The sequence below is a fragment of the Microtus oregoni genome, unplaced genomic scaffold, assembly GCF_018167655.1.
Source record: "Microtus oregoni isolate MIOR12 unplaced genomic scaffold, Mior012 000031F_ref0000149, whole genome shotgun sequence".
NCBI lineage: Eukaryota > Metazoa > Chordata > Mammalia > Rodentia > Cricetidae > Microtus > Microtus oregoni.
Genome location: NW_024543090.1, coordinates 11,757,594 through 11,775,055, shown reverse-complemented (window position 1 = coordinate 11,775,055; position 17,462 = coordinate 11,757,594). Strand labels below are relative to the sequence as shown.

Here is a 17,462-nt window from a genome sequence, read left to right as displayed (position 1 = left end):
TTCAGGTTGAACCCTAACATCAGTCTCTGACCTTTAAGTTGCAGCAATTGGCCAGTATTTTTGATACTTCAGAAATAAGAAACTGTGAACCAGACCAAAGACTCTTAGCAATCAATATTTGCATGCAAAGCTGTTTGGGAAATATATATACGTGTGTGTGTGTGTGTGTGTGTGTGTGTGTGTGTGTGTGTGTGTGTGTATTTGCACTGTGGGACACATTGCAGCTTCCAGTGCTCTTACAATGAACGAATAAGTGATGAGGAAGAGGGAAACATGGAGGAATGGAACAGCAAGTGCACAGTGGAGATGCAACAGCAATGACAAGCTTGAGAGCAGGTTGCAGTGGACCTAGAAGCACATAATTGCCAAGTGGGACTAACAGGGTGCTGAGCAGCAACCTGGAGCTTGCACATACTAAGCCCCTGAACATGCTACCCAGACACAGGATCAACCTGGTTCTGAATAACAACAGGCATCCAAGATAAAGAACAGTTCATTTTCTGGATTGGACCTCCTTCAAGAACCTCTATGGCTCGTGCCTCAGTTGGAAACCACATTGTTACCCGTGGTCCTCTGTTCCAGGCTGTATTGAAGCCTGAGGTTCATTTCAGTGTCCTTGGTCCTGCTACATTAGAGGAGGGGAGTGTGGATGTCTATGGCCCTTGTTACCACTGAAGGCCATGCTTAGGTCTAGGGTCTGAGCTGTTGCCTGAAGCCATGTTGATGTCTGTGAGTCATACTGCCACAGAGAGCCATGTATTTGTCCATGGTCCTACTGTGGACAGAGATTCTGTTTATGTGCATGGCCCATTTTACTGAAAAAGGCCATGCAGATGTTCATGGTCTGTGCTGTCACCTAAAACCAAGCTGATGTTCATTGGCTGTGCAATTGCTCAGGACCTTGTTGATGGGAGTTCTGCCACCTGAGACCTTATGGATGACGTCGGTCTGTGCTGGCACCAGAAACCATGCTCCCACTGCCTGAAAAGGTCAAAAAAAATATTTTGCAGTGGTATTGATGACAAACATCCATGTTCATAAGGGAAATTATTCTGTAATTAGCTTTCTTTGTTGACTATTTGCATGGTTTGGGTATCAGGGTGACTGTGACCTCACAAAGTTAATTCAGCAATTTTCCTTCTGTTTCTATTTGGTAAGATAATTTGAGAAATATTAATAATATCTCTCCTTTGAGAGTCTCGTAGAATTCTGTTCTAAAACTGTCTGGCCATGGAATTTCTTTTTGTTGTTGTAAGACTTTTATTGATTACTTCTATTTCCTTGGGGGTTATAGGTCTATTTAGATTGTTTATTTTTCCAATTTTATAGAGTACACAGTTTCGATCTATGACTTAAAGATTCTTTAGATTTTTCTCAGTGTCTGTTGTTATGTTTCCTTTTTCATTTTTGATTTTGTACTCCAAAAATCAGTTGTCCTCCTACACACAAAGGATAAGGAAGCAGAGAGGGAAATCAGAGAAGCATCACCTTTCACGATAACCACAAACAGCATAAAATATCTTTGGGTAACTCTAACCAAGGAAGTGAAAGATCTATTTGACAAGAACTTTAAGGCATTGAAGAAAGAAATTGAAGAGGATACCAGAAAATGGAAGGATCTCCTTTGCTCTTGGATTGGGAGGATCAACATAGTAAAAATGGCAATTCTACCAAAGGCAATTTATAGATTCAATGCAATCCACATCAAGGTCCCATCAAAATCCTTCACAGATTTTGAGAGGACAATAATCAACTTTATATGGAAAAACAAAATATACAAGATAGCTAAAACAATCTTATACAATAAAGGAACTTCTGGAGGCATTACCATCCCTGACTTCAAACTCTATTACAGAGCTACAGTAATGAAAACAGCGTGGTATTGGCACAAAAACAGAGAAGTCGACCAATGGAATCGAATAGAAGACCCGGATTTTAACCCACATGTTAACCTATGAACACTTCATTTTCTATAAAGGAGCTAAAAGTATACAATGGAAGAAGGAAAGCATCTTCAATAAATGGTGCTGGCACAACTGGATGTCAACCTGTAGAAGAATGAAAATAGACCCATATCTATCACCATGCACAAAACTCAAGTCCAAATGGATCAAAGACCTCAATATCAATCTGAACACACTGAACCTGATAGATGATTTTGTTAATTTGGATTCTCTCTTTCTGCCTTTAGTTAGTTTGGATAAAATTTTTCTTCCTTGTTGATTTTCTCTTTTTTTTTTCTTTTTTTTTCTTTTATTTTAGATTTTGTTTTAATTGATTTTATTGAGCTATATATTTTTCTCTGCTACCTTCCCCTTCATCCCTCTCCCACGATCCCCATGCTCCCAGTTTACTCAGGAGATCTTATCTTTTTCTACTTCCCATGTTGATTAGATCCATGTATGTCTCTCTTAGGGTCCTCTTTGTTGTGTACGTTCTCTGGGATTGTGAATTGTAGGCTGATTTTTTCCTTTATGTTTAAAAAACCACTTACGAGAGAGTATATATGATATTCGTCTTTCTGAGTCTGGGTTACCTCACTCAATATGATGTTTCCTAGCTCCATTTGCCTGAAAATTTCAAGATGTCATTTTTTTTTATTGAGAAAAAAAAATTTCCGCCTCCTCCCAGCCTCCCACTCCTCTCCCCCTCCTTCCACTCCTCTCCCCCTCCTCCCACTCCTCTCCCCCTCCTCCCACTCCTCTCCCCCTCCCTCTCAAGTCTGAAGAGCAGTCAGGGTTCCCTACCCTGTGGAAAGTCCAAAGTCCTCCCCCCTCCGTCCTGGTCTAGGAAGGTGAACATCCAAACTGGCTAGGCTCCCACAAAGCCAGAACATGTAGTAGGATCAAAGCCCAGTGCCATTGTCCTTGGCTTCTCGGCAGCCCTCATTATCCGCCATATTCAGAGAGATAAAACCGGACTCCTTGTTGATTTTCTCAAAGAATCAACTCTTTATTTCATTGATATTTTTTATTGTTCTCTTTGTTTCTATTTTATTGGTTTCAGCACTCAGTTGTCTATTTCCTGCTTTCTACTCATCTTGGGTGTGTTTGCTTCTTTTTGTTTTAGAGCTCTCAAATGTGCTATTGGTTGCTAGTATGAGATCTCACTCTTCTCTTTCCTTTCTGTTTTTGAGACAGGTTTTCTCTGTGTAATAGTCCTGATTGTCATGGAACTCACTTTGTAGAACAGGTTGGCATCAAACTCACTGAGCTCTGCCTACCTCTACCTACAAGAACTATAATTAAAGTTGTGAGCCACCACCACCCATGACTCTCTGTTTTATGAAGGCCATTAACTTTTCTCTTAACACCATTTTTCTTTTTTTTGTTTTTTATTTTTCGAGACAGGGTTTCTCCGTAGCTTTTGGTTCCTGTCCTGGAACTAGCTCTTGTAGACCAGGCTGGACTTGAACTCACAGAGATCCGCCTGCCTCTGCCTCCCGAGTGCTGGGATTAAAGGCGTGCGCCACCACCGCCCAGCTAAGGAACCCGAGTTTTAAATTACTCAAATGAACACAAAACCAAACGGACATGTATCATATTTACTTATTTGCTTACTTTCAAGTTTGCAATCAGATATTTATTAAGCCCTCAATTTACTACAAGAGTCTTACCATCATTCCAAATCTTGTGATTTAATCCATTAGATCAATCCACTTTTGCATACTTGTGATCAATTTTCCTTCTGGTCATTTGCTTTTGAGTTATACTTTCTTGGGAATTGCTTTTCAACAGTTTTACAAAACAAGTTTTTTATCTTTTTAGTTTGAGGTCGATAAGGGTTTTCTTTTTCCTTCCACTGTTGACAAATGGCTCGCAGTATATTCCTGCTATAGTGGGTAAACATATGGCTGGCTTTATTGTAGTGCCAGGACTCTGTTCTGGAGACTGCCTGCACTTGGCAGATGTGTGAATGGATCAGAATGGGTGAGTTCTTTTGCTAATTTCTGCAAGATGCTAGGCTGGGCTTGGAACACCATTTTTCATTGTGCCCCATAAGTCTGGATATGTTGTACATTCATTTTCATGGAATTCTAGGAAGTCTTTCATTTTTCTGTCATTTATTCTTTAACATCGTTGTTACTCAGTACAGTATTATTCCATTTGCATGAGCTTGGAGGCTTTCTTTGTTTCTGTTCTTGTTGAAGTCCAGCTTTAACTCATGGTAGTCTAATAGGATGCAGGAGTATTTAAATTTTCATGTATATGTTGAGACTTGCTTTGTGACCAAGCATGTGTTCATTTTGGAGAGTGTTCTACGAAGTGCTGAGAAGAAACTGTATTCTTTTTTGTTTCAGTAAAAAGTTCTCTATATATGTTAGGTCCATTTGAGTCATAGCATCTGTTAGCTCCAGTCTGTTAGCTCTGTTTAATTTTTGTCTGGATGACATGTCTTTGGTGAGAGTTGGGTATTGAAGTCTCCCACTATCAGCATGCAAGGGTTGATGTGTGATTTAAGAATTACTATGTTTCATTTACACCTGGCTGCCCTTGTGTTTGGGGCAAAGATACTAAGAATTGAAAAATAATCTTGATTAATTTGTTTTACTTAAATATATTTTCTTAAAAGTAATCCAACAAAAACAGCTTTTTCTACAATGCCAGTTGCAAAATTCTGGATCATTTACTTGTAGTCATATTCTGTTCTGTCTGAAACTGTGTTGTGCCTTGCTTTATTTCCAATAGCATATCTTTGTGAGACAGGGCTTACAGATTGTTGGTAGGGTAGTAAATATAGAAATAGATTTGGGAAAGATTATCTTCAGTGTGTTCTTGCAAATACAGCTGGAAATTTTCTAATATGATGAGAAAGAAGCAATCTCAACCTTCATTAAAATTGGTTTTTTACACATAGTATCACAAAACCTAGCAATGTAATTAGCTATTATTATATAAAGATTATTATCCAGGCTACATTTTACTTCAATATTTAGCAATGAAAATGCACCCTGCTTGCTGGATAATTTAATTATGATTCTTTTTTTTTATTTATTATGTATACAATATTCTGTCTGTATGCCTAAAGGCCAGAAGAGGGCGCCAGACCTCTTTACAGATGGTTGTGAGCCACCATGTGGTTGCTGGGAATTGAACTCAGGACCTTTGGAAGAGGAGGCAATGCTCTTAACCACTGAGCCATCTCTCCAGCTCCAAAATTATATTTATCAAGTAACAACAAAAATAATTCTATGGTTAGAGAATACCACAACATGAGGAACTGTATTAAAGGGTCACAAGCATTCAAATGCTGGGGGATGGGGGAGGCAGATGGATCCCATGGCTCACAAACTATCCAGTGTAGCCAATAGGTGAGCTTACATTCAGTGAGAAACTCTGTCTCAAAAAAGGCATTAGAGAATAATGGAGGACACTTAACGCAGACCTGTGCTCTTTATGCACACTCATGGATAGTGCACCTTCCTGTACATTTACACACACACACACACACACACACACACACACATGCATACACTATGCACACACAAAATGAGGGGAAAAGAATATGCAAGAAATAATTATGTATGTTCAAGACTATTTGTGGCACTGTTAGTTACTCAAAAAATGTTGATGGCTTTTGTCTATATTTTCGTAAGAACTTTACATAACTTGACACTCTTTTTATTAAGCTACAGTTACCCTAATACCAAAACAACAAAAGACTCAACCAAGAAAGAGAATTACAAACCAATCTCACTCATGATAATAGATATAAAAAACTCAATAAAATACTGACAAACTGAATCCAAGAACACGTCAAAAGAAATCATCCAACATAATCAAGTCAGCTTCATCCCAGAGATGCAGGGATGGTTCAACAAAAATCTATCAATGTAATCTGCCATATAAATAAATTGAAAGAAAAAACCATATGATCATCTCATTAGATGCTGAAAAGCATTTGACAAAATTCAACATCCCTTTATGACAGCCAAAACAATCCTGTACAATAAAGGAACTTCCAGAGGCATCACTCTCCCTGACATCAAACTCCATACAGCATGGTATTGGCATAAAAACAAACAGGTTGACAAATGGAATCGAATCAAAGACAAGAATTTTAATCCATACCTATGAACATGTGATTTTTGGCAAATAAGCTAAAATTACACAGTGGGAAAAAAATGAAAGCAACATCAACTAATTGTGCTGGCATAACTGGATGTCAACACATAGAAGAATGCAAATACACCCATGTCTATCCCCACGCACAAAACTCAATTCCAAATGGTTTACAGACCTCAATATAAATCTGAACCTAATAGAAGAGAGAGTGGGAAGTAGTCTTCCATGTATGGGCACAGAAGACCACTTACTACATATAACCCCAGTAGTACAGACACTGAGAACAACAATAAATAAATGGGACCTCCTGAAACTGAGAAGCTTCTGTAAAGCAAAGGACACAGCTAATAAGACAAAAAGGCAGCCTACTAAATGGGAAAAGATCTTCACCAATCCCACATCAGACAAAGGACTGATCTACAAAATATACAAAGAACTCTTTAAAATGGAGTACAGATCTAAACATAGAACTCTCAACAGAGGAATCTAAAATGACTGAAAGACACTTGAGGAAATGCTCAATATCCTTAGTCATCAGAGAAATTCAAACCAAAACAGCTCTGAGATTCCATCTTATACCTGTAAGAATGTCCAGGATCAAAAACAGTGATGACAACTTATTCTGGAGAGGTTGTGGGGTAAAGGGAACACTCCTGCGTTGCTGGTGGGAGTGCAAGCTGATGCAACCCCTTTGGATGTCAGTGTGGCAATTTCTCAGAGAGCTAACCTTCTTACCCACCAACACTGTATGATTTCCCTTTGCTCCACATCTCATGAACATTTGTCATCTTATGTCTTTGGGATGATAAACAAATATATTTGATAGTAATAGAAAGAAAGTATTTATTAAGTAATATTGAGTATATATTCCACATTAGGTACTACTGTTTCTTTTTTTTCATACATTGGGTTGTAGGAGAACATGGCAGTGATCTTGAATTTTGGCAAATGTGCTTTTCCATAGAAATTATCTTTATATGCTAATATTTGAAGAATGATGGACATTATATTAATAGAGGAAACTCTGTGAAGGAAAATTATAAAATATAAGGAAAGTCTTATTAAATATAATCATAGAAAGTTGTTTGAAAACTTTGACATAACATTGCCTTTTCAACTTAGTAATGATCACTCAATTATTTAACTATACTTCTGTTGAAAAATCTCCAAAGTCTAAGGTCTGGGGGCTTGGGACTTTATAGAATTGAAAGACACAAATTTCCAAAGTGGGTGATAGCTCAGTGTGTGCTGGTTTCTCGTTTGCTGAAACTTCATTGCTAATTCTACGATAGGTAGCTAACGCTTTCATCTAGCATCTCTGCCTCTCGGATTTCTGAGGTTCTGACTTTCTCATCAATTACTTTAACACTCATTCTGAGGCAAAAAAAAATATTTATGATCATTTATGTGAGAGGTACTATTGTTCTTCATTTCTTTTGTCCTTTTTATTCCCTGGGTGACAATACAGACTCAGTGGACCACACTAATTAGAAGCATTGTTTTTGCTGGGGAAAAAAAATCTTAAGGCTCTTTGTTTTGGAAAAGGCATTCTGTCAGAAGGTAAAATTATCCTCCTCTCAACCAAGATAAATTCTCTCACTTAGAGAATTACCATGTAGGTAAAACACACATGTGAACAGATAATTCACAGGAGAGAAATGTCAATCCAATCTAACTATGCACAGAGGATCTGTCTACAACTATTGGCCATAAATCATTTGCCCTCAATTTAAGCTGCAGTTTTGTTTTTGGAACGTTTGCTTCGTGTGTTCTAGAAGAAGCAGAAAATAGAATCAGCTGAGCATGTGTAAGTTTTGCTCATGTTCTTGGAGAAACTTTTTTACAAAAAGCTCTAGGATAAGATAAAAATAGAATGCTTATCACATAAAAATTACAAAAGAACAGTGCATAATATGTTCATGCTTCCTATTCGATATTCCTTCCTTATTTTTCTTATCCATTTAGTTTTTCATAGCAATGAATTTTTAACATATGTTCAGCTTTTGTATTCAATATACTCTTGATTTGTGTCACTTCTCAGCATAACCCAAAGTAAGTTTCAGCTTTTCTCTTTGAGAATTACAGCTTTCATATGATTGGAGCTTCTCATTATCTCTTAGTTCTTTAAGAGTGTGATTCCCACCTGAAGACATATTCTGTTGGATTAACTCAGGTAAGAGTTTCATTACCTTTCATTCCAAACAAGACTGTCATTTCCATTTTTCAGTATCAGTCAATGCTAGAGCTGAAAGTAGAGTCATCCATTGTTCTTCATATATTTTGGTAATCATTTAGCTACCTTCAGAGTGCTTCAAACTGATCATGCATGCAATTTACTTGGAAGGGTAAGAGGCTCATGGACCACTACCCTTTACCGGCTACTGATATATTCTGGGAAATATAGAGAATCATTGTCTCCTGTTGTGGACACACTGCTGAGCTCACCAGCCCACAACAGAGAGCACGTGACACATAATTACACAGAGGGCCTGATTAGACTAACTGATAACAAAATGAAATGAATAGATATGGACCAGAAAAGGTATTTGTCAGGGGGTGAGGAAGGGTTAGTACATAGATGGAAGATGGTGAAGGATGGGGGATGAGTTGGGTCAACATACTCTGTGTGCATGTATGAGACTTTCTGAGAACAAATTTAATTAATTAAAAAAGCACTATTTTCAGCAAGAAATGATTTAATATTTTTTTAAAGTGCCTTTTTCATTGATGACACTACTGCAAGCCTACAAAACCAAGATGTGTCAGCTATTTAAACACACAAAATTTCAGAACAAAGGAAGGAAGTGATGCACAAAGGCTAAAAGCCCGAATTTCTGTTAGCATGCTACCATTTCATGATGCTAATTTCCCACGTGGAAACTCGTGAGCACAGCGTCTGTATAGCTTGTTTGACTTTCCTTAGATTCTCAAGTACCTTTGCCTCGATTTTTCCCCCTTCACTATACACTTCAAACTAAACATAGGATCCAGTGCCCCTAAATATGTAAGCATAGGAAATGTTCTGTACCTAGTCCTGTGATCGATCTGTAAAATCTCCCTGTAAAACAACAGGGATATCTTTGATGTTTTATACTTGAGTCATTGCTCCAGAACCAGGACACCCCTTTTGCTTAGATACAATATTTTCTCCCTCTGTACCCTTCAGATAGTAATCACCTCATGGTCAGACCTGCACAACTTGATGGATGGAGGAAATCACTCCATGGTATCAGAATTTCTGTTGCTGGGTCTCACCAATTCATGGGGAATTCAGATTCTCCTTTTCCTGTTCTTCACAGTATTTTATGTAGCAATCATGCTAGGTAACCTCCTCATTGTGCTCACAATCGTCTCAGACCATCACCTGCACTCCCCAATGTACTTCCTGCTGGCCAACCTCTCCTTTATAGATACAGGTGTGTCCAGCATTGCTACCCCAAAAATGATTTATGACCTCTTCAGAAAGCACAAGGTCATTTCCATGAGTGGGTGCATCACTCAGATGTTCTTCATTCACACTGTGGGAGGAACAGAGATGGTGCTGCTCATAGTCATGGCCTATGACCGGTACATCGCCATCTGTAAGCCCCTCCACTACCTCACCATCATGAGTCTAAGGATGTGCATTTTTCTCTTGACTCTGGCTTGGACCATTGGCCTTATCCATTCTGTGGCCCAGTTGGCTTTTGTTGTCAATTTACCCTTCTGTGGAGCTAATAAAATGGATAGCTTTTATTGTGATTTTCCTCGGTTCATCAAACTTGCATGTACAGACACATACAGACTGGAGTTCATGGTTACTGCCAACAGTGGTTTCATCTCCATGGCCACCTTCTTCATCCTGGTTGTGTCTTACATCTTCATCCTGGTCACAGTTCACAAACATTCCTCAGGCGCCTCCTCCAAGGCCCTCTCCACTCTCTCAGCTCACATCACTGTGGTGCTTTTCTTCTTTGGTCCTTGCATTGTTATCTATGTGTGGCCTTTCCCTACTTTGCCCATAGATAAATTTTTAGCAATTTTTGATGTCATCATCACTCCTTTCATGAATCCTGTCATCTATACACTTAGAAATAAGGAGATGAAAGTTGCAATGAGAAGACTCTTTGTTACGTCTTTAAGTTTCAAAAAATTCTTTCATTGACAGTTCAAAAGCTTCATATTAAAATAAAACATTATTGAGGATAAATCCTCTTTTATCCTGTATTAAGTGGTCTTCCCTGAAACAAATACATGTAAACAGCATTAAATGGTCGCAGCGAGTTGTAATTATGTGTTTAATATTATATAATCAAATACATGTATTACATGTGTATGTATGTATATAATTGATATGTGTATGTAACACTGGTAAAGGATGAAGTCTTGAATTTGGTGGGGAAGGATTGTAAGACATGAGGGTGGTGTGAGAAAGAAAAGGGAAGAGAGAGATTGTTTAATTATATTTTAATAAAATAATTTAAAATTTTTGTTCTGATAAACAATTTCAAAAGTCTCTTCAATTTAGTGTTTTAAATATCTACTGTATTCTCTGCAGATCTGATCTATTTTGCTAAATAATTGTTAGATACTAAAGATACTGAAAAGCAATAAATTCAGTGTAAATGTTGTTTATGTCAGATGCTGTGTCTCATGAAATTAACGGTGACTTCTGGAACCTCACACAGTCAGCATACTTTGTTATCATCTCAAATATTACAAACATCCTTTTGATTCTGGTTCTCAAAAACAGAACGCTTCTAATCTACCAGCTGCCTAGATTTGGGTCTTGTGGATTGTTCAATGTCTGTACAGCAGCAGGAATACACAAAATAAAGATCTCTAGCTAGAAATACATTGGAACTAGAAAAAGTCACCCTGAGTGAGATAATCTAGACCCAGAAAGACAAACATGGTATGTGCTCACTCATAAGTGGATATTAGGTGTAAATAAAGGATAACCAGGCTATACAATTCATAGCCCCAGAAAGGCTAGGAAACAAGGAGGACCCAAAGAGAGACACGTGGATTTCCTTGGGAAGGGGAAATAGAAGAGATCTCCTGAGCAAATGGATGGGAGTGGGGAGGGGGCGGGCATGAGTAAGCAGATTGGGTGGGTTGGAGTGGGACAGAAGGAGAGAGTAATAAAAGATATGTCTTGTGTGGGGTGGCATTTGGGGGTTAGGGAGAAACCTGATGCCGGGAAAACTCCCAGGAATCCACTTAGATGACCCCAGCTAAGACTCCTAGCAATAGTGGAAAGGGTTTCTGAACTGGTCAGCTCCTGTAATCAGATTGGTGACTACCCTAATTGTCATCAGAGAGCCTTCAGCCAGTAACTAATGGAAGCAGATACAGAGATTCACAGCCAAGCACTGGATCGAACTCTGAGAATCTTGTTGAAGAAAGGGAGGAGAGATTGTACAAGCAGGGGGGTGAGGAGGTGTTCAAGGTCGTGAAGTGGGAGCCCCCAGAGACAGCTGACCTGAGCTCTGGACTCAGAGCCAACACTGAGCTAGGCCCTCTGCATGTGTGTGACAGTTGGGTAGCTTGGTCCATTTGTGGGGCACATAGCAATGGAATCGGGAGTGATACCTGGTGCTTGAGCTGGGTTTTGAGAACCTATTCCCCATGTTAAGTTGCCTTGTCCAGCCTTGGTGCAGAGGGAGGACCTTGGTCCTGCCTCAACTTGATGTATCATGCTTTTTTACTCCCTATGGGAGGCCTGTACCTGAATGGAGATAGAGCAGGAGTGGATGGGGAGGGGATAAATGGGAAGTAGGGGTTGGGGAGAACAGGAAGAGAGGAGGTAGGGGAAACTATGGTCAGCATGTAGAATAAATGAAAAAATAATTAATAAAAGAAAATAAGATCTTAGCTAGATACATTTAAGAGTTCAAGGCTGTTATCATCTGAATTTGTTCACCTAAATGCTCATAGCTTACTTTTCAATTCTAACTCCATGTAAAACTGTTAGAAATAGTGAAATTGGCATTTAGGTGAACAAATTCAGATGATAACAATTTTACTTATTTATAGTTATAATTGAAAAGTAAGCTATAGAGTCAATTAGCGAGTAAGAGAAAATTTTAATAATGTTAGTCAATACATATTTTTGAGACTAGAAGTTGTAAATTTCTATTTCACTTATGTATGTAAAAACTATTTCACCCCTCTTTTTCTAGTTATTGTTTTTGGCAAAGAAATCTGTGTCGTTGACAGGTTATTTGGAATATTTTGAACCTAAAAAGAAAAATTCTGATTTTTTACAGTGAAATACAAAATAACAATATTATTGGAAGCATTGTTTATAACCATATTAAAAGAAAAAAGAAATTAGAAAAACAAGACAAACTACTAGTAAGTAGAAATATAAAAATGAAGAAGAATAACTTTTATATAATATATTATTTAAATATGATCTTTATAATTAATAAAAACTTTAGGGAGAGTTCCACACAACTTGTGCTGCCAGGTGAATCAATTCAAGTGTCACCTAAATATACTATTTCTCAAGATTGGGTTAAACAACTGATATGGAACTGACCTGCTACACTTGAGTCCTCCAAATGATCTACACCATTCCTTGTAAGAAACAAAGAGAAAAAAAAAGCAGAAAGACAATGCAGAGAGCGTCAAGCAGTATCTGTTACTGGCATCTTGCTCAAACACCCCACTGAATCTCAGCTTCAGTATAGACTGTCTTTAACCTGAAAAGATGAACTCCTACAGTAGTTACAAGTATCAGACAAGATAGTGTGTGTAAAAAAGTATGGTGCCATGCACATAGCTGATGTTGGTTTTGTGTGGACTGGGTTATTACTGTCATAGGAAGCCCATCGATCATGGACTGCTGCAGAGATTCATTGGCTGTGTCAGTAGATCTATAAGCTCAGATATGAATTGTATATTGAAAAAGAACACAAGAGCTGTCTCTGGATCTGCAGCACGGGTTCTGATTTCCTCCAGACCACCACCCTCATCAGACTGACTCAGAGGTATAGTTTCTACTTCAAAAGAGTTATATGGACACATAACTAGCTTGGAAATCGTATAAGGTACATTTTTACTATTATTTACATTGTTTGTGCTAAAATGAAAGACTAAATAGTACTCAATATGTTATCATGAGTTCACAAAAGTGCATTTTAATTTGGTCAGTAGCCTGGATCCTTGGACTTATCCACACAATGTTCCAATTAGCTTTTATTGTACCCTTGCCCTTCTGTGGACCTAATATACTAGATCTCCTGGGGAAAGATTTATGGAGTTTGCACAGACGGTGTTCCAGCTATGCTATAATGTTGACTTGATCTGTGTTTGTTATTGAATGAGTTACCAAAAGTCAACCAAACTCACTGTATGATTCATCTCATCAGCAAATATTAGCAGCAAAGACCCTACAATGAGAGTTATAAGAAATAAAAAAAAAGTATCACAAGTTCTGTCAGTTTTGGAGAGGTGAGCACTTTAAACAGTCAACTGTTTTCACAGCTGTTCAGTGAGTTGGGTGCACTCAACAAAGCTCCAAGTAAGATGGTTGTATAAAGAAAAGTTTCTAAATATACGTTTTAGTGTCATGATGAACTCAAATGTTCTTTAATAAGAAAGCAAGACCACAGTTCAAGACACTCTTTAGCAATGGAAGTTAATTGCAAGATTTCTCTCCAAAGAGAATGGGCTCCAAAAAACAAGTTCTCTTTACAGAGATACCTTATTCAGCCAACACAGGGTGGGGAGATCCTTGATCCTGACTCAAAGTGATGTGCTAGACTTTGTTGACTCCCCATGGGAAGCCTTTCCCTCTCTGAAAAGTGGATGGGGGTGATAGGGTGAAGGGAAAGTGGAGGGAGCAGAACCTGGGATTGGTATGCAAAATAAAAAATTAATAATAATTAATTTAAAAAGAAAAGCCTTAGGTTATTAAACACATTAAATGCAATAAACTGCAGGTTTTTGAAGTTTTAAGACCATCTATCTAAATATAAGTTTATGACCTTAAAAACATACCTAACATGACTATAAGTCTGACTATATATATTTCTTAATTATACATTACATATTTAAATGAGCTACATAAGCATGATACCTTAAACAATAGTAAAAATATGCATACCATATAACAAAATTAACTTTAAATTTGTATCAATGAACCAAAATCCATACCAAAGTAAAATATGTAAAATTAATAGTTGTTTTTGAGATTAAAGTAGATCGGATAATATACCTTATGTCCTATAATTTCTATACCTTATCCTTCTTTTAGAAAGAGATCTGTGAATTTTATTTTTTTCTTTAGCCTATTTTTACTATGACCAATAACAAATTTTACCCAAATCCCCCTTAAATGAAAACAAACATTTATAAACAATGTTTTGGAAATGTGGGCATAGTTTTTTAGACTACTACTTCCTGTTTTGCCACCTGCTTCCTACTTTCCATCTGACTATGGGTATGGGTAATCTTTGGAGAAACTTTGAGAAAATTTAGGATTATAGTCAAGTCCTGACTGGAGTATTTTGTGAGGATAAATTATCACAGCCAGTAGTCTTGAATCTGTTTTGGGTATTGGACTCTGAGGAAACTCTTAACAGGTGTTCTGAAAAGTTGGATCATCTATCTGGGTTATGTGTTACCATAGAGATTTTTCAGGGGGTCTTTCTCAATCAAACCTGATTTTTCCTTACTCAGAATGAACCCAGAGCCTCTCATATCCTGTGGAAATAAAAGCAGAACCTCTTTCCCAAAGTAACATATCTCTTAAATTTTGAAGTCAAGCTATTTTTAAAATATATAGGTTGTTTTAATCTAGCAGCTTTCATAACCCAAGGTCTTTTAGCGACTGAAAATTTTAAAGACAGAACAATAATATCCATAATCAAGACTCTGCTTATTTCTCATCTTTACATGGCTTATTATGTACAGATTTTATTTTATTTCTTTTTTAGGGACTTTACACTTTTTCTTTTCTCTCTCAAGTCTATGTATACTTTTAAACACAGTGTAACCCATTTAAAAGGGTTTTTCATTTTGTTTTGCTTTGTCTGAATCTGTCTTCACTGCATATTTCTATCTTTTTCTGACCACATGATTCTTTAAATTGCTAAACTGCAATTTGAGCAGCTGGCTCCACCCGCCTCATTGGTCTGTGATAGTTTAGCTTCAAGGCAGAGGTACCAACATGACCCATGTGTACCACCTCAACTCTGGGAAGTTTATAAGTCGATGCCACCACCAAGTCCCATGCCACAGGCTGCTCATAAACCCTAGGTAAGTGTTTGCTAGAAGGACCTCTTAAAAGAGACTTCTGTTTTTATTCAATAATGCTGAGTAAGACAGCTGTGTGTTAAAGGAGCCAACTCTGCTAACCACCAACAAACAGAGCCTACCCAATAAAATGCAGCCAACAAGAAGCCATGCTTGACTCTATTCTTTTGTGTGTTTAGAATCCTTTTTTTTTTAAGTTTTCTCGGGTTTTATGTAGAAATATTTGCCAAATGTTTGGGTGTCATATGTAGATGGAATTTTCCTGCCCCTGACCATCTGTTCCCAAACACCCCTTCAGAGGCTAATTATATTAATCATAAATGCTCAGTCAATAGCTCAGTCCTGTTACTAGTCAACTTTAATCCATTTATATTAATTTATGTATTGTCACATGGCTTATGGCTTTATCTGTCCTCTACTATGTCTTGCTTCCTAGACAGCTGGCTGGCATCTCTCCTGACTCTCCCTCCTTCCCATCATTCTTAGATTGCCTTCCCTGCCTAGTTGTATCCTGTTCAGCTATTGGCCAGCTAGCTTGTTTATTAAACCAGTCACAACAACATATATTCACACAATGTAAAGAAATATTCCACAGCAGCTGTGACTTTTGTTCCTGGTGCTGAGAGAGCTGTTTATAAAAGAAACTGGGATGCATATTGAAAGTAGGGTAGAATTTTGACAACATGAAAATGTTAGGAGGAGGAAACTGTACAATAACCTCATGTCTTCAATGCCATATGCCTTCCTATTCTCTTATTCTGTTTTCCTTCTTAGTTTTCTGTGGTTGATAAATTCTGAGATCTATTTGACTTTGTCATTTTATTTTCAGGATTGTTGAAGCTAATTCATATCTTTTGTCTCTGGAAATAAAAACTCTCACACAACTGAATCTTCTTATTTTCTTGAAAAATGTTTTGTCTATATTTTTTGGAAGTGCCTTAAGTAACATGTTACACAGGTATACTCTAGTGTGTTCTAGTCTGTGGTCTTTTGACTTCTTGTATACATTTCTCTACCACACTAAACGAGTGGCATTGGAACTCTGTTTCTAATTCTATGGCTCTACAGAATAGAAAATTATACAGGGAAGAAACACTGCCTTATATGACTCTACATCTACAAGTTTCTGTCAAGATTTAAGCATACCTGTTTGACAAAACAAAACTGTAGAACTGCTGAAACTTAACCCTAAACTCATGTATAAAGAAATAATTAAAATATTCTAAACTAGGGTAATAAAAATAAGAGAACAATAAATCATGATACAATTGTTCAAACATGAATTTTAGTTTAAAAATAGTATGTTAATTCATAACACTGCCATTAAGGTTGCAAATGGATCACAAGAGATTGATTACATAGCAACAAATCAGGACAAGAGCTTCGGAATTCTAAAGGCTCCTCTAAAGCCATTGCTCTCTGTATCTTACTCCACCTACACAAATCCACTTTTCTATCCCTCGTTAGAATAGAAACAGACATATGATAATGATAATAATAATACAGTAAAAATGAAATATAAAAACAAGCAGAAGAAAAAGAGCCAAAAACAGCACAAGAAATACATATAGACACAGAGACACACACATTCACTGACACAGAAATCCCATAAAAACAAAAAAGCAGAAACCATATTCTAAATGCAAAGAAGCTGTAAGATATTTCTAAAAACACAGGCGTGCATAAAGGCCTGGTAAAGTATTATGAGACAAAGTACCTCCAAATGCCAAAGATTGATTTTGCATTGGCCACCTACTGTTGGACATGAGATCTGGCCTTAGGAGTGGTTTCTATATCCAGTGAGAGTCAATTAGAGAAGACTAATTTTTTCCTTTGTGAGTGTTTATAGCTCCTGGGTGAGTAATGAGGGCTTGTGACCATTTCCTCTCTCAATGCTGGGACCTCGATCTTGCACAGACCTGTGCAGGCCCTGCACATGCTGACACAGGAATTCATATGTGTGCTGGTCCCACTGTGTTTAGAAGGCTTTGTTTTCCATGGGATTCTATTCTCAACATGAAACTACATCAGAAATAAAGGTCAGCAACTTTTTATTGTGGCCCTTAGTTAGGGTCTCTGCCTATATTTCTTCAGATAGCATCATGTAGAATACAATCTTCTATGTCTTTCTTTGGCTCTGCATTTATATTA

At 37.5% G+C, this 17,462-nt stretch overlaps 1 protein-coding gene across 1 annotated transcript; it reads left to right on the top strand.

The window, feature by feature from the left end:
- The first annotated feature begins 9,267 nt into the window (after positions 1 to 9,267).
- On the top strand, positions 9,268 to 10,209 carry LOC121465489 (olfactory receptor 4F3/4F16/4F29-like). Its single transcript, XM_041678714.1, has one exon. The coding sequence runs from the start codon at positions 9,268 to 9,270 to the stop codon at positions 10,207 to 10,209; it is 942 nt and encodes a 313-aa protein (XP_041534648.1).
- The last annotated feature ends 7,253 nt before the right edge of the window (positions 10,210 to 17,462 follow it).

Coding starts and splice junctions, on each gene's coding strand:
- LOC121465489 (XM_041678714.1), top strand. CDS start 9,268: ATGGATGGAGGAAATCACTCCATGGTATCAGAATTTCTGTTGCTGGGT.